Source organism: Vipera ursinii, assembly GCF_947247035.1.
Source record: "Vipera ursinii genome assembly, chromosome: 5".
Lineage (NCBI taxonomy): Eukaryota > Metazoa > Chordata > Lepidosauria > Squamata > Viperidae > Vipera > Vipera ursinii.
This window is the reverse complement of record NC_139518.1, coordinates 8,852,533-8,878,740: the sequence shown is the minus strand read 5'-3', so window position 1 is coordinate 8,878,740 and position 26,208 is coordinate 8,852,533. Positions and strand designations below refer to the sequence as shown.

General features: G+C 44.1%; 1 protein-coding gene across 1 annotated transcript; it reads right to left on the bottom strand.

Annotated features, from left to right (window-relative positions):
* Positions 1-261: 261 nt before the first annotated feature.
* HRG (histidine rich glycoprotein) lies at positions 262-23,622 on the bottom strand (the record flags this gene model as incomplete). Its single annotated transcript, XM_083364930.1, has 7 exons — positions 262-326; positions 6,740-7,211; positions 9,154-9,243; positions 11,403-11,569; positions 12,748-12,835; positions 14,171-14,281; positions 23,428-23,622. 7 exons carry the CDS (start codon positions 23,620-23,622, stop codon positions 262-264), a joined length of 1,188 nt encoding a protein of 395 aa, XP_083221056.1.
* Between the last annotated feature and the right edge of the window lie 2,586 nt (positions 23,623-26,208).

The window sequence follows — 26,208 nt, the reverse complement described above, 5'->3', positions numbered from 1 at the left end:
TTCTGCAATCTGATGAATGTGGGAAGGGGAGAAAGAGCTTCAATATAACTGTTGGGGCATATCCTCTCAAACAGAAATCAGTGCGCTTAAAGTAAACAAAAATTAACACAAACGTTTCATGAGCTTGGGTCGTAATGAACTCAAGTATGTCAGTGTGAATATTCTTTGGGGTTTATTTAAGCATTAGTTTTTTTTTAAAAAAAATACTAGGGTTATTCACGTGCAGTTCACAATACAGGTTGTTACTTTACAATGTCACCGTTAGAACATACGGTTCTGACTGTAGGTCACTTTGGTTGGCTTCAGGAATATTTTCCAGACTGATACTAAGCAAGTTTCAAAGGGAAAAAGAATGGAACTTAATCGATTCCAAGGATTAGTAATTTTTTCTTCTCTGTTGCCAAGCTTGAGGAGATAATTATATCCATAACAGGAGTAAACAGGAGTAAAAAAATATATGATGGAACTGCTGGGTTATCAGATTTTTTTTGCCTCTTTTTCATCTTGCTGTTTTAAAAAACTCCAAGGCAGGAAAAATGAGGTTGTTCTTTTAACAAAAAACAGGGATGCAGAACTGGCTTTTATTGAAGATGATATTGCTACAGAAGTCAGCCTCTGGGGTAGAGATCCAGCAAAGGGAATATACAGTAATCAGTTGCCACAAGGGGATAAACATTGCCAAAGCCCACATGAGGGGTCTGGATCTATCTCTGATTCTCCAGACCTTGTGGTATCACTGCTTTTAACTTGGGAACTCCAATCACCTTTGAATGTTCACTGCACACAGTCCCAAAATGGCTATAGTGCAGAAGATGACTTTGTTTCATCTTCTTGCCATAGTCTTACCACTGATGCCAAGAATATGGCAAGAGTTGTGCTCCAGAGTTGTTCTGGAGCTGGCTTGCACCAGCTTCTAAATACCAATTGTTATTTTTTCCAGAATAATGTGAGCTGGTTAAGAGCAGAGTTGAGCCATGGAACGGCCCTTGAAAAGCACCCAAAAGCAGAGAACGGAGCAATAGATAGCTCAACATCACTGGCTCAGTGGATTAGGACGCTGAGCTTGTCGATCAGAAGGTTGGCAGTTTGGCGGGTCGAATCCTGAGTGCCGTGTAACAGAGTGAGCACCTGTTACTCGTCCCAGCTTCTGCCAACCTAGCAGTTCGAAAGCACGTAAAAATGCAAGTAGAAAAATAGGGACCACTACGGTGGGAAGGTAACAGCGCTCCGTGTGCCTTTGGCATCCAGTCATGCCGGCCACATGACCACGGAGACGTCCTCGGACAAGCGCTGGCTCTTCGGCTTGGAAACGGAGATGAGCACCAGCCCCTAGAGTTGGAAACGACTAGCACGTATGTGCAGGGGAACCTTTACCTTTACTATTTACTTACTAATAATTTTGAGTAACAATCTTGGGATTTTAGCAAGCTAAAATGAATCTGGGTAGCATTTAAGGTGAACATATTGTGTGAACCCAGCCATGATAATATATAATTGTCTTCTAGTACTTCAGGGGCTGTCACAAAGAAGAGGGGGTTGACTTGTTCTCCAAAACACCAGAGGGCAAGACAAGTAATGGGTAGAAGCTTGTTAAGGAGAGATGCCACCTAGGAGGATAAATTTTCTGACAGTGAGAACAGGCGAGACCTGGCTTAAAAACAGTAATTGTGAGAAGGACCTTGGAATCCTAGTGGACAATCACTTAACCATGAGCCAGCAGCGTGCAGCGTGCAGCTAATACAATCCTGGGTTGTATAAACAGAGGCATAGAATCAAGATCACATGAAGTATTAGTACTGCTTTATAAAACCCTAGTAAGACCACACCTGGGATACTGCAGCCAATTTTGGTCACCATATCACAAAAAAGATGTTAAGAGTTTGGAAAAAATTCAGAGAAGAGCAACGAAAATGATCAGAGGCCTGGAGACTAAAACATACGAAGAACAGCTACGGGACTTTGGTTTGGCTAGTCTAAAGAAAAGAAGAAATAGGGGAGACATGATAGCAGTGTTCCAGTATCTGAGGGGCTGCCACAAGGCAGAAGGGGTCAGGTTGTTCACCAGAGCACCAGAGGGAAGGAAGAGCAATAATGGTTGGAAACTGATCAAAGAGAAGCAACCTGGACTTAAGGAGAAACTTCCTAACAGTGAGGACAACTAATCAGTGGAACAGCTTACCCCCAGAAATCGTGGGTGCTCCATCACTGGAGATTTCTAAGAAGAGACTAGACATTCACCTGTTGACAGTATAGAACGTCTCCAGCCTTGAGCAGAGGGTTAGACTAGAGGACACCAGGGTCTCTTCCATCCCTATGATTCTGTGGTCTATTTTCTTAGCATGTTGGTTTACCAGGCTGTCCTGTTAATTATATTCCTTTTGGTCACAGGAGTTTCATTAATCTGGATTTAGGGTTTAGATTTAAATAGACGTACATAGAATTTTCCTATCAGAAAGATGATCTCAAGGCTTAATTGCTTAAACTTTAGAACAGAAACATTCTTTACCATCTTTCTGGTTAAATATACACTTTACAGATGTGGAACACCTTACCCCCCAGAAATCGTGGGCATTCCATCACTGGAGATTTTTAAGAAGAGACTAGACATTTACCTGTCTGTGATGGTGTAGGTTCTTCTGCTTGAGGGGGGGGGCTGGATTAGAAGACCTCCAAGGCCCTTTCCAGCTCTATTCTATTATATTCAATTATTCCAAAATTTAGAGGGTTCAAGAATCACATCCTATAATCTATGTTGATTTTGTAATAGAAATAATGAACACATTTACTTATTTATTTATTAAACTTATACGTCGCCCATATTGGTGACTCTAGATGACTTACAATCAATAAGAATAATAACATGAAACATTAAAACAATAAATAGTAATACTAAACCTGGCTTAAAATTGATGAAGATGGCTAAAGAAGGGAGCAAGATACCCATGAGGAGGAGGTGCCACTTCCAGAATTAGGGCCCAGGTCAGAGCCAGGTCACCTCAGGGGGGGGGGAGCACAGTGTAGTGATCCCATTGTGCTCTTCTTCATTGCATCATGGTTATTGATATGTGTACAAACAGGCTTGGAATAGTTCGTTCTGTTCCATTGTAAACAGTTGTGGAAGCTATATGTAATCCAACAGATTTTTTTTTAAAATTGGTTGTATCCTCAGAGAGTTAACCTGTGTTCTTCCTGATGTTGAGCAGCAGACACATTCATCTATTTCTAGAATTTGGATGCTAACAATATCGGGAAGGCTCCTACTGTAAGTCAGCCAATTGTGTGACCCAAAAAATTTCCACTAATCTGAACCTTTACGTTTGGTTTTTCTTACTTAAGTGTAAAATCTTACTTTTCTCTGCATTGAATTTCATTATGTTAGATAGGGCCCAGTGTTCATGTCTGTTGAGATCCATCTGGATCTTGAGCCTATTGTCAATGCTGCAAACATTGACATGTTTTTGAACTGTCTCATTTATCGGAACCATGACACCTAGTTTTGGGGTGTTGGCTATTCCTGCCAGTTTAGTGTCAACCAGAACACACACACATATGAGCAGGAGAGCTCACATTTTTTTCAACTGTGGAAAATATACAGACCAAAATACAGCTTTACAGATAGTCCTTGACATACAACCACAATTGAGCCCAAAATTTACTGTCAAACCCCTGTGGGCTTGCCATTAACGGGAGTGGGGAGGAGGGGACAAAACTATCAGATGGAGGCATCCGACAGCCCTTTCCCTCCCCCAGACCTGTCTGCTAGAAGGGGGGACCCTGCAGAGGACAGCTACGAGGCCGTCCTGCTGAACAGCTGAGTGGCGTGGAGAAGGTTAGAACATATGGTTCTCACTGTAGGTCACTTTGGTTGGCTTCAAGAATATTTTCCAGACTGATACTAAGCAAGTTTCAAAGGGAGAAAGAATGGAACTTAATCGATTCCAAGGATTGGTATTTTTTTTCTTCTCTGTTGCCAAGCTTGAGGAGATAATTATATCCATAACAGGATTAGGTAAAGGTAAAGGTTCCCCCTGCACATGCGTGCTAGTCGTTTCCGACTCTAGGGGCCGGTGCTCATCTCCATTTCAAACCCGAAGAGCCAGCGCTTGTCCGAGGACATCTCCGTGGTCATGTGGCCGGCATGACTGGATGCCAAAGGCGCACGGAACGCTGTTACCTTCCCACCGTAGCGGTCCCTATTTTTCTACTTGCATTTTTACGTGCTTTCGAACTGCTAGGTTGGCAGAAGCTGGGACGAGTAACGGGCGCTCACTCTGTTACACGGCACTCGGGATTCGACCCGCCAAACTGCCGACCTTCTGATTGACAGGCTCAGCATCCTAACCCACTGAGCCACCATGTCCCTTTTATAACAGGATTAAACAGGAGTAAAAAAAAATAAGATGAAATTGTTGGGTTATCAGAACTACAATAATTTTGATATTCTAATTTATTATTTATTTATTTATTTTTTTAATTGGATTTATATACCGCTCTTTCCCGAAGGACTCAGGGCGGTTTACAGGGTATTTAAAACAAGAAATACAAAAGTTAAAAACAATTTAAAAAATTACATCAATCCCTGAAAAAATAAAAACCCCAATTAAAATTAAAATTAAAATTAAGATTCTCAGCCTGGGCCAGAGAGCTCGAAGAGCCAGGTCTTCAGGTCCCGGCGGAATGAACAGAGGTGGTGGGTTAATCCTATTATATCCTAAAGTTTATGTTCCTGTCCTGGGGTCTTTGTTTTCCTAATCCCATCAGCTCAAACCTTCTCTGGAGCTGTGGCTGAAGGCATTTTGCTTATGAGGAGGTGGCCCCCAAATCTCCATTTCTAAAAGCTGGCCTGCTTGGGGGAAGGAGACTGGGGGCTGGTTTCTGTCTAAGATTTTTCTCCTTTATTCCTTTGGGGAAGTATAATATTCTGCCTTTTTTAATATTCCTCAAAATATTTCCTTCTCTAGGAGGGTGGGTGGGTGCTGTCGTTCAACAATAGGTTGTATTTAAGCAACATAGGAACAGTTGTTACTTCCTTCTGAATGACATACAGGTATAGACTGTTTTTGCTCACTTATTGTCAGGTGCAAAAAACCAGGAACGTTCATTGAGTTCAAAGCAGAGAAAAGTTAATTATTGCTTCCTCCACACAGAATCTGGTCAATTAATGGTCAAAGCTAAATTGGCTCTAGATAAAGGTCAATGGGATTCATGGGGGAGGGGGGGCTGGACATAGGTCTCTTGTAGCTGTGCAATGATTCCAAACTGATTACAAGTTTAACCCTAACTTCATGCTCAGCCTGGTCATCTTTTACATCGACAGCTCTGATCAGGACTTGTGCTCTTGATTGCAAAGCCTTTTTGCCAGTTTTGAAAACACTTAAAAATGCACTTCCAGGCTACCCATTACACAATAGGCTAGCCAAATAAGTTGTACCTGCACAGTATATTATTCCATGTGTATGCACACAGGAAGTAATCAAGGCTGATACAGTACTAATTCAATATCTTATGCATATGCCATTGATTAAATGTGTTGTGCAAATACAGTCTTTTACAGATATAACATTGGCCTTGGTGATTTACCCACAATTTGAAACCTTTGGATTGTTTACAGTTGATAAAAGTTTGGTTTGAGAAAAAGTAAAAATATTTTTTTACCTTCGGCAATTTGCAACAGGTGTCACCTCTCAGTTCAACCCCTGCTGGCCATAAAAGAAACTTGGTTTACCAAATCTGGTTTGCAAAACTCTACATAACTATTAGGTGGTAGCAAACAGATTCAGGAATCCCCCCTCCCTTTTTTTTTTGCTGCCAGATACTAATCATTTGGACTTTTTCTGCCAAATATGGTAGCTCTGTGGAATACCACTGGACTAAATAAAATAAAGAAGATATTTAGAATCAGACATTCCATAAGAAGATTCTTTCTACAAAATCTACTTTCTCTGTATGTGGTGCATGCAATTATACTCCTTAGCATAAAACATTAGGATCTTCCTTCCAGATTTTTATGGAAAGACTGAAAAAAAAACAGGTTGTTTTAAAGAATGGCATATTATTGCGCATGCAATTATGCAACATCTGAAATACATTTTTCACAGAGCTTTTTTCCTCATAGAACGCTCAGAACGGAGTTCCGGCACCTTTTTTGGATGGAACCTTGTAGGGTAGGCAAGGCGGGTTGTATGACATGTGCGAGTTCCGGCACCTTTTTCTTTTACAAAAAAAGCACTGATTTTTCAAATCATTTCTAGAGCATGCCTGAAACTGTATAGGGTTTCCTGCCTGAGTAGGGGGTTATATACAAGCTATGCTGTCTGATATTTATCTCTTGTGGTTACCATTTATGGGGAATTTAAATTAAAATCAACACAAATAAATGCAGATATAATATTTCCATGAAAAGCTTTTTAATGTGCTGATGGTGTAGGAAATAAAGACAAAAGGCCTGGCAAGAGGTCATATTTGGCCTTCCCTGGGCATGACTTTGACCCCTCCGGGAAAGGTTGTATTATATGTTTTCCATGTCTTCCTTGGTCAGGCAAAGGTTGGTCAAGAAAGTTGGCACCAGGAGCTTGGAGGACACCCTGTTCATTCAAAATTGGAATGTGATGGACCAAACCCACACCACTATTAGGGAAAGAATGGTAGCTGTTTTCTTCTCTGTTATATGCGGTGTCATTAGACCTGTGATGATGGTGGTGGCAGCGATGCCAGTGGCCACATTGAGGAAACCTCCCACATGGCTGTGGGTGATGATCAACTGGTCTATGAGGAAAAGGTCGGGGAGGTGGAGGCCCAGGAGGTGGTGGTGGATATTTACTAGGAGGAAGATGATGGGGACCACCAGGAGGAGGAGGAGGATATTGGGGCCCTGGAGGAGGGGGAATGCCAGGATGTTCCTCTTGCGTCTGCTCAGAATTATGGTTGCCTTTGGGACCTGCAGGACCAGCTTGATAATGGCCAAGAATTGGTGGATCTCTATACTCTTGGAGGTGTCCCGAATGGTGAGAGTGATTGTGGTGAGAATGACGATGATGATGATGGGGGTGATGATGATGGTGATGATGGGGGTGATGAGGGTGATGATGATGGTGAGAAGGATGATCATGTAGCCGATGTCTGCATTCATGCCCAGTTACATTGCAACAATGATGGCCTTCTCCTGAATCGTGCTGGAAGTGGTGAGGGTGATGATGGAAGATGCTGAGAGTCTTTGCAAAGGAAGTTAAAAGGACAAGCCACCGTTTATGATTGTATGGAACACAAATGAGAATTAGAAAAAAGAAACCAAGTTAGTTTGGAACTCTATTTGCTATGTATTTGTGAATGGGTGTAACACATATTGCAAGAAAAATGCAAAATACATAAATCAAAGTAATATATCAATAAAAAACTCCCTCTTTACTACCCTGTAATCCTATAATTCAGGGTAGAGTTGGGGCAACTGACGGGAGCTGAGCGTTTACTGGCCAGATGCCCTTCCTGACCCCTTGGAGAGTTTGCAACAAAAGCATTTAATAATACACATAAATATATAAATGAAAATATACAGTATGTGAAAGTACCTTGCAAGTCATTGGCCTGTTTACTGTTACATTTTGTCATATGGGATTGAACTGAATGATCTGATTATGAGGCATTGCACCACTCTTCAAATGCAGATACAGACAATCCTCGAATTGCAACCACAGTTGAGCCCAAAATTTCCATTGCTAAGCGAGGTAGTTGTTAAGCGAGTTGTGACCTTTTTTTACCACAGTTGTTAAGCGAATCACTGAAATTGTTAAGCGAATTCTGCAGTCATTAAGTGAATCTGGCTTCTCTCATTGATTTGCTTGTTGAAGCTGGCTGGGAAGGTTACAATTGATCACAAATGACCCAGGGACAGTGCAACTGTCATTAGTACATGCTGGTTGCCAAGCCTCTGGCATTTGATCACGTGACTGTGGGGGTGCTGCAATGGTTGTAAATGTAAGTACTTTTTTCAGTGCTGTTGTAACTTTAAATAGTCGCTTATCAAATGATTGTAAGTTGAGGACTACCTGTAGTCCTTGAATTACAGCTGCAATTGGGACTGGGATTACTATCCCTAAGTGATGCCGTTGTACAGTGTGATGTCATGTGACCACATTTTTAGCAATGGCAATCCCAGGCAGTCCTGGTTGCTGTTTGTAACCCCAAGATTTGTGGGTTGTTAAGTGGGAAGCGGTGGAAGTCCAGGTAAGGAGTGCAGTGGTGATGCAAGGTTTGCCATAGGGAGTGTGGGAGGCTGTCGAAGGCTCTTGGAAGGCTGGTGAAAGCTGCGTGTGGACAGGGGGTGGTCTGGGCAGGAGAAAAAGTGAGAGTAACTTACTGGAGCTACTGGTGACCTTGCCTGTTATCTTCCTGATTGTCTTTGCTTGTGGAAATAGCAATAGCAACAACATTTATACTTACATACCACCTCACGGTGCTTCATAGCACTCTCTGGGTGGTTTATGGTGCCAGCATATTTCCCCAAACAATCTGGTCCTCATTTTACCGACCTCAGAACGATGGAAGGCTGAGTCAACTTCGAGCCAGTCAGGATCGAATTCCTGGCAGTGGGCAGAGTTAGCCTGCAATACTGCATTCTAACCACTGTGTGTCACCAGGGCTCCAGAAAGGCAGCAGGGAAGGTCACAAATTGTGATCGTGTGACTATGACTCTCTCTTGTGCCATCATTGCAATCCAGGCACCCTAGTGTCCCGATTGTGATCACATGCCTTCTGGGATGCTATGGTGGAGAGAACTTCGAGGATCAGTTGTATGTCCATTCTTTTTCAGCACTGCCATAACTTTGAATGGTCACTGAATGAATGGGCACAAGCTGAGGACTACCTGTTTCATCTGTTTTATGGTAGTAGTGTACTTTCCTTATTTGGCTGATACAGGGAGGGAGGGAGGAAGATGAGAGAAATCTGGAGATCCAGTGTGACTAAGACAGGCTGCAATCTCTTGGGGGAAAACCTGAGTTGTGGGTAAATTGTAAACTCCTCCCCTTTTTGTAAAGACTTTTGAAGAGGAGACTGAGATTGTGCTGCATGCTGTGATTCATATTCATGCTGATGGCTACCAATGCCCTTAAGGCTATGTGTTTTTCCTCAAAGCTGTTAAATCATTTGCACTCTTACCTGAAGATCATAGATTTCACAGGAGTCTACTTCAATCACATCTGGGCCTTGTGTCCCTTTAACTATTCTTCCTATGCAAAATCCCAGGTTCTACAGAGAAAAAGAAATGGTAACACTTGTGATAGTATTAGATTTTCTAAATTTGATACATATATCATCTCTCTCTCTCCCTCCCTCCCTCTCTCTCTCCCTCCCTCTTCCTCCCTCTCTCTCCCTCCCTCCCTCTCTCCCTCCCTCTCTCTCCCACCCCCTCTCCCTCCCTTCTTCCCTCTCCCTCCCTCCCTTCTCTCTCTCCCTCCCTCTCTCTCCCTCCCTCCCTCTCCCTCCTTCTCTCTCTCTCTCTCTCTCTCTCCATCTTTCTGTCTCTCTCAGTCATCCTCAACTTATGACCACAACTGCTGTTAAACATGATGGTCATTAAGTGAGTCAATGGCCCAATTTTATGGCCATTTTTGCCACAGATGTTAAGTGAAGCATTGCGGTTGTGAAGTCAATCATGTGGTCTTTCAGCAAATCCAGCTTCCCCCATTGACTGCTTCTCCGAAGCTGGCTAAGAAGGTTGTAAATGATGATCACCTGACTGTAATAATTATAGGACTCCTTATTAAATTAGTACCTAGATCTGCTATTTTAGTACCTAGATTTGCCCCCTAAATTAGTACCTAGATCTGCCCCCGACCTCCAATCATTCCGCCGGGGCCTGAAGACCTGGCTCTTTCAGCTCTCGGGCCCAGACTGAGGAGGAATTTTTAATTTGGGGTTCTTTTTAACTGACTACAGGGTTAATTTAATATTTTTTTTTAATTTGTTCTTAATTTTTGTATTTTGGATTTTTAATTCCCTGTAAACCGCCCTGAGTCCTCAGGGAATAGGGCGGTATATAAATATAACTAAATAAAATAAAAATAAATAAAATATTTTCTCCTTTAGAAGCTAAAGTTTGAGCAAAGTTTAAAGGCTTATCCCTCTGGTCCTTATTCAATTGTTACTAAGATACATTTGAGGATCTATAACAGGAAGTTTGTGTTCTATCTTTTCTTGCCCTATATGAAAAGTTCTGTATCACAACTAACCTACTTTATTCCTGCAGTTTATTAGTCAAACTACTTTTGCATATAATAAAGTTCTTGGCTTCTCAACTCACAGCTTTTCCATCAGGCAGGAATTCGCATTGGGAAACACTTGCTGGGTCAGTGTTTCTAGGGCAATTTGTCTCTTTTATGGTGAATTCAACAATGAATACCTTACGATCGGCCACCTGCATAAAATAAACAAAACAGTGATCAAATGACATCCAACTTTTCCAACATTACACTTCATTTTGGCATTAGCATCTAAGGATGATTGCAGAGTAGATGTAAGTTTTTCACCTAGGAAAGTTTTAGAAAAATCAGGCTATTCCATGGAGTCTGTTCTAAATCAGAATAAACCTAGGCATAAGATAGGGGATCAGTAAAGAGGATTAAATATGCCACTTCTTGACACTGCTAGTACAATACAGTAATGACACTATGAAAGGGTTTTTAATACAGTTAAGATATGGGTTAAATTTGGTATGTATTTCATTCATAAGAATAGCAGCCACAAGAATGACCTTTTTAAAAAGTAAGTAAGGAAGGAAAGAAGACAGAGAAAGAATAACAGAACAGAATAACAGAGTTGGAAGGGACCTTGGAGATTTTCTAGTCCAACCCCTTACTCAGGCAGGAAACCCTATACCATTTCAGGCAAACGATTGTCCAGTCTCTTCTTAGCAACTTCCAGTGTTGGAGCATTCACAGCTTCTGGAGGCAAGTCATTCCACTGGTTAATTGTTCTAACTGTCAGGAAGTTTCTCCTTAGTTCTAGGTTGCTTCTCTCCTTGGTTAGTTTCCATCCGTTGCTTCTTGTCCTGCCCTCAGGTGCTTTGGAGAATAGCTTGACTCCCTCTTCTTTGGGGCAGCCGTTCAAATATTGGAACACTGCTGTCATGTCACCCTTAGTCCTTCTTTTCACTAGACATACCCAATTCCTGCAACTGTTCCTCATATGTTTTAGCCCCCAGTCCCCTAACCATCTTTGTTGCTCTTCTCTGTCCTCTTTCTAGAGTCTCAACATTTTTTTTTACATCATGGCGACCAGAAAGAGATAGAGTAGTGGAAGGTGCATAATGGGAGTGGATTTTCCACTGTTGATCCTTTCTTTCCGGACACCTTGGGAAACAATTTTTACCTAAGCCTACTGTTCCACGGGAAAACATGGATACATACTGCGCTGACAACCTTTTGGACTTTCTCCACCTTGAAATAATTTGATTCATTGCTCTCCAGTCTGTACTTCTCTAAAATCTTGTTGGCTTCTTCAGTGTGCTTATCAGCGTCTTCTAGAACTGTTATTCTTACAGGGCAATCCTTGCATTCATATTTTTTTGGTGGAACTGTAAAAAAAAAAAGCACTGTTATCAACACTGCCGCATCATTGATCTGACTTGTCTTCACACATTAGAGCTAGAACAAATTAGTAAAAATTAATCTTCCGATGTAATCTTTAAATACTAAAGTTCTCAAAAATGTCCCTTTTAAATTTTTTGATATCACCTGAGTGATAATATCTATTACCACCCTGCTTCTGCCACCAAAAATTAAAATTCAGAAGTCTCATGTCTGTCAGTCAAAACCTTTAAAACGTTTTTTTTTAAAAGAGACTGGACAATCACCTGTCTGAGATGGTATAGGTCCTCCTGCTTGAGCAGGGGGCTGGACTAGAAGACCTCCATGGTCCCTTCCAGCTCTATTCTATTCTACCTTTCCCACAGTAAGATATGATGTCGGGCCAACCCCAGTGAGGTGAGACAGTCCCTCAAGTAACCTGGACTTTCTATCAGTTAATATGCCTGCAATTTCTGAGGTTGTGCAGATAAACATGGAGGACATGCTTTTACGGTGAAGTATTGAGATAAGCACATACTGTAAAAGCATGTCCTCCATGTTTATCTGTGACCAGGGATATCCATGGAAAAGGGTCCAATGGATATGACTATAAATTAAAAAAATGGCTTTGATCAGAAAGTTTCAGCCAACATCTTGATTTTTTTTACCCTCCTGTTATAGGTACCTCTTTCTATAACCTCAAATCCTGATCCTCTGTCATCTCTGCCTTTCCCCAAACTGCAGTTGAATGTCTTGCCTTGATTCTTGTTTAATGTATCTATACATTTAGATGATAATTCTTGTCCCTCTCTCTCCCTTCCTTCCTTCCTTCCTTCCTTCCTTCCTTCCTTCCTTCCTTCCTTCCTTCCTTCCTTCCTTCCTTCCTTTCCTTCCATCTATCTATCTATCTATCTATCTATCTATCTATCTATCTATCTATCTATCTATCTATCTATCTATCTATCTATCTATCTCATCTGAAAAAAATGTTTAAAGGAAGTGGCATTTGGTATGTATGTACAGACTTGCCATCATCCTCTGAACAATCAGAAGCATCAGATTTTTCCCTCAAACTTTTCTAGGAGACAAGATTGTACATTGTCTGAAGGTGCAAAAAATCACCCTCTAGGTCACTGAGATGCTTCTATATTTGATTCTGGACTTGTAATTTAGAAGATGTGAATACCTGGACTGACAGTGCAGTTGTATGCATATAGGAGTTTTCTTTCGGAAAGTTCATTTATATATACAACAGCCTTACATTGTCCCAAATCCTGGGAAAGACATAAGAAAAGGCATCAGTTCCAAATTGTATTTTACAAAAAGACAAAAGTCACTAAAAGTTGGCTCTTAGCAATGTCCTGGCCATGATTATGGAATGTGCTTGGTACTAGTATGACAAGCTTGATTTACCATGTCCTTCTCTCCAGAATAGTTTTTCAAGTTCCCTTCTTTCTCTACTGCAGCCTTGTTTTTCTTGGATCTTCTATTCAAGAATTAACCATCACTGAACCTGCTTGGCTTTCTAAGACACCCAGGGCAGTGTAAAGGTTAAGGCTAGTGAGAGGGGAAATCAGCAATTCCGAGCTTAGAGGAGGACATGATGTAAACATATCCCAAGGCCACCAGTTGATTTGCCAAAGTTCTGTTAATTCAGAAAGATTGCAGGAAGAAGTCTAAAGTTTGAACCCTGGAGCATAAAAAAATTGAGGCTTTTGGCTTCTCTGCACTGTGGTTGCATTTGAAGCTTTATTATTGTCTGAGATTAAGATTCTAATCTAGCTAAGTTGTCTCTGTGGGTTGAGCTAAGTGTTTATGAAAAGCTCAACCAAACTTAAGTATGTGGAGAAGTGACATTTGGTGCCAAAACCAGGTAAGAAGACTGACATCCATTGAGGAGCTGCTACTTGCTGAAAAATTATCCAGGAAGAATGTGTTTATGGAGTCACCTAGAGTCACACTTAGCTCAAACAGTCCTTATCTTTAACATTATATCAATAGGTAAAGGTAAAGTTTCCCCCGCACATGCGTGCTAGTTGTTTCTGACTCTAGGGGCCGGTGCTCATCTCCGTTTCAAAGCCAAAGAGCCAGTGCTTGTCCGAGGACATCTCTGTGGTCATGTGGCCGGCATGACTAAACGCCAAAGGCGCACGGAACGCTGTTACCTTCCCACCGTAGTGGTCCCTATTTTTCCACTTGCATTTTTACGTGCTTTCGAGCTGCTAGGTTGGCAGAAGCTGGGATGAGTAACAGGTGCTCACTCTGTTATGTGGCACTCGGGATTCGACCCGCCAAACTGCCGACCATTTGATCGACAAGCTCAGCGTCCTAACCCACTGAGCCACCGCGTCCCTAGCTTATATCAATACATAGCATTATATCAAACATGCAGATGATATCAGCTGTGGAGTATAAATGTGGAACACTTTGGGGCCTCAGCCAAGAAAAACCTTTTTCTAAAACTTGTATTTGTCAATGAGATTATGGCAGTACAAATAATGTGTTAACGTCACATTTCTGTTGGTTTAGTGGTTACAAAAGCAGGACTTTCCACAGTAGTATATTTCAAAGAGTTGATGTTAGGAAGAACAGAGATGGCCATTACTTGCCGTTATACTTAAGTATGGTCTGTGTCCACAGGATGACCAGTGTTTTCTGGATATTACAGGACACTGCGTTTCCAAGACATCCAAAGTTAGGTATGCTATGGATGCATTTTTCTGAAATGGAAAAGAACAAGAGCGAAATGGAAGAAAATCGGGCATGTTCTGCTGAAGATGTTTAATAAACTAAGAAGTAGATTCATTAAAAAAAAGATAAATTTTCATTTTTAAAAAGTAGCTCACAATCTAGTCTTTACTCATGATAATGTGGATCTTGAACCACAGCAGTGAAAATCAGTATTTGCTGATTTCCAGGTGGAACATATACGCTGGTTTCTGCTTATTTCAAACACGCACATAGGTTAGTGTTTTGAAATGCTTGATTTCCTCAAGAACTTCCTAAAAAGGATAAAATAGGATGACATGCATCCAGGATTATTAAAGGTCATTGCAATCCCACTTCAAATTATGAAATAAATGAACAAAGCAAACAGCAGAGAACAAGGGTGAATTATTTGATTAGGAAGCCACCTGATCAAATTGCCAAACTGAATCGGATTTCCATATCAAGGTGAATTTTTAAAAAGCAATGAGAAGCCAGCTTGGATCATTTCTGAATACTGCATATCATATCAGAAACTGGTTCCCATCTGTTCAATTCCAAATCAAATAAATGGTTTTAGTTGTTTTTGCTTGACTTGCACAGTCCAATTCATGGTCAAATCTTCGGTGTGTCTCCAGATGACAGGTTTATTTAACCCTTAGAAAGAGACAACTCGGATTGATTTCTGCATGTCTGACATTTTTTGAGGTTGGTTTTCTGACACTTGCAATTATATTCAGATGGCTCTGGGTAGAATAGCTAGATCAGGAATTCCCAACCCCTGGACCATGGCCCACTACAGGGGCTGTACCCTATTCCCAACCAGACTGTGTGAGAGACAGGTTAGCGTGCACAGCTCATCTTGCAGAGTGGTGGGCCAGTGGGTGTGCATCCGAGTGTGTAGCTCAACGTGCAAATCAGCTGTGCATGCCTGCGTGTGTGCCAGCCCGCTGCTTGCACAAATCGAGCTGCACATGTATGCACTGGCCTGCTGCTTGGATGGCTAGTTCCTTTCTCCCCCGCCCTCTGCCAGGCCATCAAGCCACAGAGGTTGGGTACCGCTGAGCTAGATGATAGTGTTTGTTGCCCTTCAGAGACTTCCCCATTCTCTGAGGCACCCGGGGCTCCACTTCCTACCCCTTGGAGTCCCCACAGGCCTTAGCCTGCTTCCCACCCAGCCACTCAGTCACCCAAGGGAGCCTAAAATCAAGCAGCAGAAGCTACTGGTGCATGGAGGGCTGTTAGATTTTGCATGTGGAGGCCTGCTTCCTCCTCAGCCACTGAGGGATTTGCAGGACTGAGCATACTCCACAGCCAGATCCAGGGCCCAGCAACACCCAAGTTACCATTCTCTTTTTACAGAGAGGTGCCTGGCCTGTCAGACTGGTAAACAGAGATGATTGGATTGTGGTCTGTTGCCCAGAGACAATGCCCAATTAAGTCCACAGGCCACAAGACAGTCCTTGAGCAAAACTCCTTTATTGATGCACATAAGCAAAGGAGTAGCCTCCAAGCAAAGAGGAAGAGGAGTCAGGCATGGCTTTTTGTAGTTTTCCGCAGGAAACAAGTGCTGCAATTGGTTACTTGTTAATGCGCAAGCAGACTTGACTAATGCCATTCCCACATGTCTCTGGGGTGTATTTTAGGATGCTAATGAGCCTTTCTGGGGCGAGGGGGGGGAGGTCTGACTATCTAGAATAGGGCTTTTCAACCTTTTCACCCATTGTACCACTTTTAGGATATGGCAACATCCGAGTACCACCAGTCACCTAGCAAGGTGTCAAAAACTTGATGACCAAAAAAAAAAAAGGAAAAAAGTACAGGTAGTCCTCGACTTACAACAGTTCACTTAGTGACTGTTCGAAGTTACAATGGCACTGGTGCCCCCCAAGCCACAGCCGAGCAAGAACCTGCCTGCCTGCCCGGCGGTGCTCTTCCTCCTGTCCGAGGTTTTCATTGTTGTGAGCATTTCTGTTGAGGATTGGCAGCGGGGGTGGGGTGGGGGTGTCTGGTTTTTATTCCTCCCCGTCCGCTGGGTGGTTGCAGCAGGTTTTGGTCACTTCACATGACCCTGGGACACTGTGACCATCCTAAATATGAATCAGTTGCCAAGCATCTGAATGTAAATCAGAAGACCCTGGAGATGCTGCAACATTCCAGCTGATTTTGCACTTCTTCTGGGCTCAGCAGAAGCGCCAGGATCAGCGCCGAGCTCCAGCTGGAGCCTGGCGCTGATCCTGGCGCTTCCGCTGAGCCCTGACAGCCCTGCAGCTCCAGCCATCTCTTGCTCAGGCTTGTGCGGTGCTGCCACTGATTCAGCTCATTCCCCTCCCTCACTACCACTTTTCTAGGATGGTTGCATACCACCTGCCAGGTGCCAATGTACCACAGATGGTATCCGTACCACTGGTTGAAAAGTCCTGATTTAGGACAGATGAGGTGGTGGTGGTGGTGGTATTGAGGCTTTCCCCGAATCTTGCAGAACTTGACACTGAAGGGACCAAAAATGTAATCTATTATGTAAAATCCATTTTTCATGTATAACATAGTCCAGCCATCGTTCATTTATTTTGTTGGCTTTCTGTAGGTGCTCCAGTATAATGTAAATTGTGCTGAGCAAAGAGAAAGAAAAGCTTTCTGTTACTTTAAAAGTGTTACTGCCATAGCTTGCAACATACAGTAGCGTTCTTTTTCCACCCCATTTCTCCTTGGATTGTAAATGTATTACTTTGCTTCTCTACCATGGTGCCTGAAGTAGCCTAAGGACCACTCGGGACGACAGGCTAGTTAACAACAGGGTTTATTTAGTACAAGGCAAACATAGAATAACTTGTCCGGCTTTTATAGCCGGCAGCTGGCAGCGAGGGCCAATCAGGAGTGTTCATTTTGGCGCCGCGTCAAACCGGGACCAATCCGCGTCGTCTTCTGTTGACAGCTCCGGCTTCCGCATGGTTTGGTGTTTTGACAGCCGCGAGCTGTCAGTGGTTGCGCCTGCGCTGTGCGGGGAACTTTGACAGCTCAGGCTTCCGCCTGGTCCGGAGTTTGACAGCCGCGAGCTGTCAGTGGTGGCGCCTGCGCTGTGCGGGGAACTTTGACAGCTGTCAAAGTTCCCGCGTGTTTTTCTGTCAGGCGGCTTCCCTAGTTTTTACAATCTGTTAATGAAGTATTATTACTGTTTACATATACAACACACCCCTTACCCCTCCCCTGGCGCGTTTCCTCCCCCTTGGACGTTGGAACCTGCCCACTGATAGTCTCTTAGGTAGGTGGGGGCTCTTCGATTCCTGTTGGAGCGGCGAAGGGGTGGGGGATTGTCTGGTTCTGGTAGTTCGTTCCCCTGCTGTTCTTCTTCCTGGTTTGGCATAGGAAGTATTTCCGGGGGGGGGGGGTTGTAGCTCGGAATGCTTTGGTTGCTCAGAGTTGTATGGTGGTTGTCTGGGTCTGAGTTGGTCAATATGGCGGCGTATGTTGCCGTGTGCTTGTGTGGCAATAAGGTATGAAATGGGTCCGGTTTGTTTTAGTACTGTCCCTTGGACCCACTTGTTTTTATCCGTGTATGACCGTGCCCATATCAATTGTCCTGGGTTGAGTGTGCGGTTTGGGTAGGGGTGCTCTTTTTCTTCTGGGTATGTGTCAGGGTGCAGTCTATCGAGTCGTGTTATTAGCCTCCTCCCCCATCTCAATTCCGCTGGTGATTTGCCCGTTGTTGTGCATGGGGTTGAGTGTTGTGACAAGAGGAACTGGCTGAGACGCCTCTGCCAATTCCCTTTAACGAATTTTTTCAAGGCTTCTTTTGTGGACCGTACCATAATTTCAGCCATCCCGTTCGACGATGGGTGGAACGGCGCCGACGTTACCAGCCTAATACAATTCTTCATAGCGAACATCTGAAATTCACGAGAGGTGAATTGAGGTCCGTTGTCTGAAACTATGGTGTCTGGAAGGCCATGTGTGGCGAATATTTTCCTTAAGGCTTGAATAGTGGATTCGGACGTTGTTTTTCTAAGGGGAGTGACTTCTAGCCATTTAGAATAGCTGTCCACTACAATTAAGAAACTTTGGCCCTGGATAGGTCCTGCAAAATCTAAATGTATACGTGACCAAGGGTTCCTTGTAGTTTCCCATTTGTGGATCGGTGCTTGGGGTGGCTCGTTTCGGGTCGCCTGACAGGTATAGCACCCTCCCACGTACTTTTCTATTTGTTTATCAATGCCTGGCCACCATACATAACTTCTAGCCATCGCTTTCATCTTTACAATGCCTGGGTGTCCTTCATGTAAAATGTGTAATGTTTGGTCTATGTTTTTCTCTGGTATGATGACCCTATTTCCCCACAGCAGGCATCCCCTATGGGTGGAGATCTCATTTTTCCTGTTAAAATATGGTTGGAATTGGGGTTGTGGGTTTTGAGCTGGCCACCCTGTTGTGGCCCATTTGAGGATTCTGGTAAGTATTTTGTCTTTGGCTGAATTGTTGGCTATAATGTTTGCAGTCAGGGGGCAATCTGGAAGTTGGGAGATTGCTAAAATCAGACCGGCTGGGGCTGGGTCAGAGTCCTTGTTTTGCATGGGCAGTCTGCTGAGGCAGTCTGCGTGTCCTAATTCTTTTCCTGGTTTATGTATTAGTTGATAGGAATAGGCTGCTAAGAATGTGGACCACCGTAATATTCTCGGAGAGAGAATTTGTGGTGTAGTTTTATTCCAAGTGAATATGCCCAGCAGGGGTTTGTGGTCAGTAAATATAGTAAATGGCCTCCCATAAAGGTAGTCATGAAATTTTTTGACCCCTGCAACTATTGCTAGGGCTTCCCTGTCTATTTGTGCGTAATTTCTTTCTGCTTTGGTCAGAGTGCGTGAATAGAAGGCTATGGGTCTTTGTGTACCGTCCTTGAATAGATGACTTAATACAGCCCCGATTCCATAGGGAGAGGCATCGCAAGCGATGCATATTGGGGTATCTTCTCTGAATAGGGTGATAGTTGAGCTGTGACAGATAATCTGTTTTAATGATTGGAAACTATTCTCATGTATCTTGGTCCAGGACCAAACAGTGCCCTTGTCCAGGAGCCTATGCAGGGGCTCCGCGATAGTGGCTTTATGGGGGATGAAGGCATGGTAGAAGTTTAATAACCCTAAAAAAGCTTGAAGCTCTTGTTTATTCCTTGGGCTGGGTGCAGTTTGAATAGCCCTTAGTTTATCTGTGGTGGGGTGGATGCCCTGGCCGTCTATTTTGTACCCTAGGAATTCAGTGGATGTGACTCCAATAGAGCACTTTTCTCGCTTTAGTTTGAGGCCGGCTTCTCTGAGCCGGCTCAGCACAGCTGACAGCCTGTCAGCTAAGTTTGCTTCGTTTTCTCCGGCGATGAGAACATCGTCGAAATAGGGGCAGACCCCGGGTATTCCCTTCAGGGTCTTCTCCATGATACCCTGAAATATACCTGGGGCCGCCGATATGCCGAATTGGAGTCTCTTTACTTTAAAGGCACCGCGGTGGGTGACAATTGTCTGGGCTTCCGCGGTGTCCTCAGTGACAGGCAGTTGTAAATACGCCTGCGTGAGATCGAGTTTGGCGAAAATGGCGCCAGAACGGATGGAAGCAAATACGTCCCTTACTGCTGGCACCGGGTAAGCGTGGGGGCTGAGGGCTAGGTTGACTGTCGCTTTATAGTCTGCGCAGACTCTCACTTCTCCATTAGGTTTAATTGGGGTGACAATAGGGGTCTCCCAGGTCCCCCCCTCCGTTGGTTCAAGCACCCCGAGGCCTATGAGGCGATCAAGTTCGTTTTCTATTTTTTCTTTTAGGGCAAAGGGTACTCTCCTAGCTCTTATCTTAATTGGTTGGATTGCTGGGTTTAACTGTAAGGAGATGGGGGGTCCAGTGTATTTTCCTAAAGTGCCATCGAAGACGTCTGCATATTTGTTGCAAACGGCTTCTAGGCTGGGTGATTGAATTGTGTTTACCCCCGTTATGGCGATCCCTAGCGGCCCGAACCAGTTTAACCCTATCAAGTTGGTGCGGTTCCCTGGCGTAACTAAAACCTCTAAGGGACCCTTGAACCCCTTGTACTGCACTATGACCTTAGCCCTCCCTTCCAGAGGAATGGGGGTTTTCTGGAAGTCAGCTAGGTGTACTTGGGTTTGCCTCAGGGGAATTTGTCCCTTGCCTTGCCGACAGATCTCCTGATACGTTTTTAATGCAATTAAGGAGACTGCTGACCCTGAATCCACCTCCATGTGGCAGGGTACCCCCTGAATTTTTACCCAGACCTTAACCTTTGCGCTTAGGCTGTTTACCCTGTCAATTGTCTCTACCAGGGGCCCTGGCGGTTTTTCTCTGCTGGCCTGGGTAGCTGGCCTACCTGGGGAGTTTGCCTCCAGATCATGGACGTTGTCACGGCCCTTGCTGCGGCACACCGGCTTGATGTGGCCGGTCTTTCCGCAATTGTGGCATTTAGCATTTCTGAATCGGCAGCTTCCCCGGGCATGGTTGCCCCCGCAGCTGGCACAGGCGGCCCGTTGCTCGTAACGTGGCGGCGGCGGAGGGGGGTTCCTGGACCTACGGCGGTCTGAAGTGTCGCCTCTCCTTGGTTGCCTGCGTTCCATTCTGCGCTGCAGGGCTTCTCCGTCGGTGAAATCCACCGACTCTTCGCTGTCGCTGAAGGTTGCGCTCTCTTGGAAGACGGTCGCTGGGCTCTCTGGGGTCGAGGTTGTCGGCTTCTTCTTGTGGCTGTGCTCGTAGGCCATTATTTCTCTGGTCAGCTCTGCCAGGCTCATGTCGGGTTTGGATGTTAGCTTCTTCTGCAGCTTCTCGTCCTTCAGACCGATCACCACCTGGTCTCTGATGCGGTCCTCCAGGTCGGGGAAACAGCAGTTCCGTGCGGCGTGTCTGACCCCGGCGATGAACTCGTTGGCGGGCTCGTCCGGCCGCTGTTTCTTTTGGGCGAATTGGACCCGCCAGTACAGTTCTGAGCGAGCCGGCATATAGTACTTGTTCAGCTGGTCCACCAGGTCCGCGTAGGAGACTTCTGTGATGGGCACTGGGCTGAACAGGCCAACGGCTGCATCATACACTGGTGGTCCGCTGATGTATAGAAGAGCGGCGGCCTTTGCTCTGTCGTCAGTGATTTTACTGACGAGGAGGAATCCCTCGACCTGGCCTAAGTGTGATTGCCATCTCTCGGGATGGCGGGTATCAAATTCCCTCACACGCCCGAAGTTTGCCATGTCGTCCGGTCCTGGGTTGCTCCTTTGGAAGTTAAAACTTCCCGTGACAGCTCTTGCCGGGAACTCTCTTCCTCGGCCGTGACTTCAGCTCCGGAGCGATCCCACCTTCGTCGCCAGTGAAGTAGCCTAAGGACCACTCGGGACGACAGGCTAGTTAACAACAGGGTTTATTTAGTACAAGGCAAACATAGAATAACTTGTCCGGCTTTTATAGCCGGCAGCTGGCAGCGAGGGCCAATCAGGAGTGTTCATTTTGGCGCCGCGTCAAACCGGGACCAATCCGCGTCGTCTTCTGTTGACAGCTCCGGCTTCCGCATGGTTTGGTGTTTTGACAGCCGCGAGCTGTCAGTGGTTGCGCCTGCGCTGTGCGGGGAACTTTGACAGCTCAGGCTTCCGCCTGGTCCGGAGTTTGACAGCCGCGAGCTGTCAGTGGTGGCGCCTGCGCTGTGCAGGGAACTTTGACAGCTGTCAAAGTTCCCGCGTGTTTTTCTGTCAGGCGGCTTCCCTAGTTTTTACAATCTGTTAATGAAGTATTATTACTGTTTACATATACAACACAGTGCCTGCAAAGGAACAAGTTAAGTTTCTGGGTTAATTGCCAGCTATTGAGCTATTGCGTATTCAGAGCTTAGAGATGCAGAACTGCAACATGCTTGATAGATAAGGAGATTCAAACGAAAAAGAAATCTTTAGATGTGCAGAAAACTTGCAACGTTAAGGGGGGAAAATGTGTATTAGTTAGAAAAGGAAGAAATTTTTTATTAGGATGTGCTCATTCTCTTCTGTCTCACAGTGTTCGTACATGTGACGAGACTGGGACACCCAGCTTATTACTTTGATCAAAGGAATAAAACCGTGTTATTTTCAGTAGCTTCGTGTTCAGAATCTTTTTGGATTTATTGGAATTCTGAGCTAAAAACCTTACAACACCTAACGCTGTTTTGGATATCTTTAGTTAACGCCTACAGCGTTCCTTCGTTCCGGTTCCGCATCTTCCTGAAACTGTGACCGTAGTTGCTAGGACATCATTTTGAAACTTGCTTTTAATTTTCTCTTCCTTTAGGCCGATGCAACGGAAAACCCAGTTTTTCAACAGAGGCTGCCTCATGACAACTAGATGTTATTCTGCAAGCCGGTATTCTTTTTGTGATCCTGTAAGGGCTGTGTGTGTGTGTCTGAGTCTCTCTGTCTCTCTCCACAGACTCCACAAGTAGATGGAGCAGGCTGAGTCCTGCAAATCCTTGAGTTTGCTGAGTGGGAAGCAGGCCTTGGCCTACAATCTGTAACAGTTCCTAATGGAACACTAGCTTCTGCTGCCCGACTAATTTCCTTAGGATGGCTGAGTGACTGGACTGGGAGCAGGCGAAGGCATGTGGGCATTCAGAAGAATGGAGTGGGGGGATAGGTGGGGGGGCTGCTACCTGTGGTTGGTTGTAAAGGTAAACAACTGCAAAAGCACTGCAGTGGCCTTAACTTTGAAACCAGGTTATAAATAGCTTTGGGGAGGGGTGTGTGTGTTGTAACTTTGACCGGTTGCTAAGGGAGCAGTCATAAGTCAAGGACTACCTGTATTGGTTTTATTTTTTCTCATAAATTGGTGGAAAAGAAGAGATTCTAGATTCCTCGCCTTCACAGTGGCATATTTTACACTTGCACTTTAAAATTAAGCATATTTTAAAATTAAGCTCAAGTGAGTTTACAAGCTCCCCCAATTAATTAGTAATGTTTTTTTTAAAAAAAAGTTCTTTAAAAGTTCCATTTCAAAAAACAAAAACAACCCCTAAGTGACACAAACAAGTACTTCCAAAATGATCACACCATGCAATCAAATAATTATCTAGTGGTTGCATTAAATCAAGAGTATTATGACAGACATGGACTCAATGCTGGAACCAGGCCCCTATCAGTGAGGAGCCAACCACAGCTGTGGTACTTACCACATGTTGCACATGAGCATCAACAATACGGAACAGGGCGAAAATGTAGCCTTCTTTGCGATGTTTATTGATTAAATCCAGGGCCACCTCTGCACTCTTCTCTATTCTGGCATCATTGCAGTCTTCAGGGACTACCAAGGCTTGGCAGGATGTGGTCCATACCACAATAAATAGAGCACAGGCTAGCAATTTCATTTGGGCTATGCAGTGATTTGATCCTCTTAAGTCACAGATTGGAGCTCTTTTGAGCTGATACTAGAAAGCTAATTCCATAAACTCAAAGAGATGTTTACTTTTTGGTAGCTCTGATCTCAAGGTTCTTGAACCAGTTGCCTTGATCCCTGGTTAAGCTAAACAAATAGTGTTGATGGAGTAAACAAGAGGAAATGAGGTTCCCAAACGAGGGACTAATATTTGAACCAATGGCTAAAATAGCATGAAACTCCAGTACTGGGATACAGGAAGAAAGAGGTAACTTGCATAGATTTGAAGAGCAGATCCCAGTATATAGACTTCTGTGATGGTTGAACAACCCATGAGATATCATGACCTACTTTTATGCATCCGGGTTTTTTTCTGTGTAAAACTGAAGATATCTTGCCAATATAGGTAGTCTTTGACTTATGACCACAACTGAGCCCAAAATTTCTGTTGCTAAGTGAGACCATTGTTAAGTGAGTTTTGCCCCATTTTACGACCTTTTTTGCCACAATTGTTAAAGTGGTTAAATTAGTAACACAGTTGTTAAGTGAATCTGGCTTCCCCATTGAGTTTGCCTGTCAGAAGGTCACAAAAGGTGATTATGTGACCCTGGGACGCTGCAACTCTCGTAAATATGAGCCAGTTGCCACCTATCCGAATTTTGATCATATGAGTATGGGGATACTGTAATGGTCATAAGTGTGAAAAATATAAGTTTTTCAGTGCCATTGCAACTTTAAGGTAAAGGTAAAGGTTCCCCCGCACATGTGTGCTAGTCGTTTCCGACTCTAGGGGCTGGTGCTCATCTCTGTTTCAAAGCTGAAGAGCCAGCGCTTGTCCGAGGACATCTCTATGGTCATGTGGCCGGCATGACTAGATGCCAAAGGCTCACGGAACGCTGTAACCTTCCCACCGTAGTGGTCCCTATTTTTCTACTTGCATTTATATGTGCTTTTGAACTGCTAGGTTGGCAGAAGGTGGGACGAGTAACAAGCGCTCACTCTGTTACGCGGCACTCGGGATTCGACCCGCCAAACTGCCGACCTTCTGATCGACAAGCTCAGCATCCTAACCCACTGAGCCACCGCGTCACAAAATGAAATGGTATAAGTCAAGGACTATCTGCAATTGACAAAGTCACCACCTTAACTTAGAATTAAAGGCCCACTTTTAAGGTTTATTGTGGGACACTAGAGGCAGGATCTGTATAATGAGTTCAGACATAATAATATTTCTTAGTCTTTAATCATTCAGATTTTTGAACCATGATTTATGAAGTAGCCTGATGGTCTACATGCAGCTAATTGCTCATTTGGTACCTCATGTTTTAAATAATCCATCACTTCCCAGAATGTATGAATCCGGACAGTATTTTATTCATGAAAATTAAATTAAAATCAAAACTTCGCTGGTATGATGCTACAAAACTGCATATCATATCAGAAACTGGTTCCCATCTGTTCAATTCCAAATCAAAAAATGGTTTTAGTTGTTTTTGCTTGACTTGCACAGTCCAATTCATGGTCAAATCTTCGGTGTGTCTCCAGATGACAGGTTTATTTAACCCTTAGAAAGAGACAACTCGGATTGATTTCTGCATGTCTGACATTTTTTGAGGTTGGTTTTCTGACACTTGCAATTATATTCAGATGGCTCTGGGTAGAATAGCTAGATCAGGAATTCCCAACCCCTGGGCCATGGCCCACTACAGGGGCTGTAGCCTATTCCCAACCAGACTGTGTGAGAGACAGGCTAGCGTGCACAGCTCATCTTGCAGAGTGGTGGGCCAGTGGGTGTGCATCCGAGTGTGTAGCTCAACGTGCAAATCAGCTGTGCATGCCTGCGTGTGTGCCAGCCCGCTGCTTGCACAAATCGAGCTGCACATGTATGCACTGGCCTGCTGCTTGGATGGCTGGTTCCTCTCTCCCCCGCCCTCTGCCGGGCCATCAAGCCACAGAGGCAGGATCTGTATAATGAGTTCAGACATAATTATATTTCTTAGTCTTTAATCATTCAGATTTTTGAACCATGATTTATGAAGTAGCCTGATGGTCTACATGCACCTAATTGCTCATTTGGTACCTCATGTTTTAAATAATCCATCACTTCCCAGAGTGTATGAATCCGAACAGTATTTTATTCATGAAAATTAAATTAAAATCAAAACTTCGCTGGTATGATGCTACAAAACAATAAACTAGCGAACATGGAAGCCAAGAGAATTCTGCTTTTGTGTGGGGAGATCTGACGAGTTTCTATTAGATTAAGATTCCAGGGTCCTACAGTACATCATTCAGTTTTAGTGAAGTTCTGGCCTATGAAGGTGAAGGCCATAGACCTGTATTGCAAGGTCTCCTGGGCATGATGGTGATTCTGAAAACCCATTGGGGAAGGGAGGAACGGCTGGCCTGGCTGACTTTACTGAGTGAGGACTGGCTTCCTGTTCTGGACAAGTCAAACTGGGGTTAGAGGTTGGTTTGGGCTCCTGGACCTCTGGTAAGGAGTGTAGTGAGACATGTTTGCTTGAAGGAGGATAGATGATCACCCGACCCAATACTTTCTTCTGGTCTGGTTGTATCT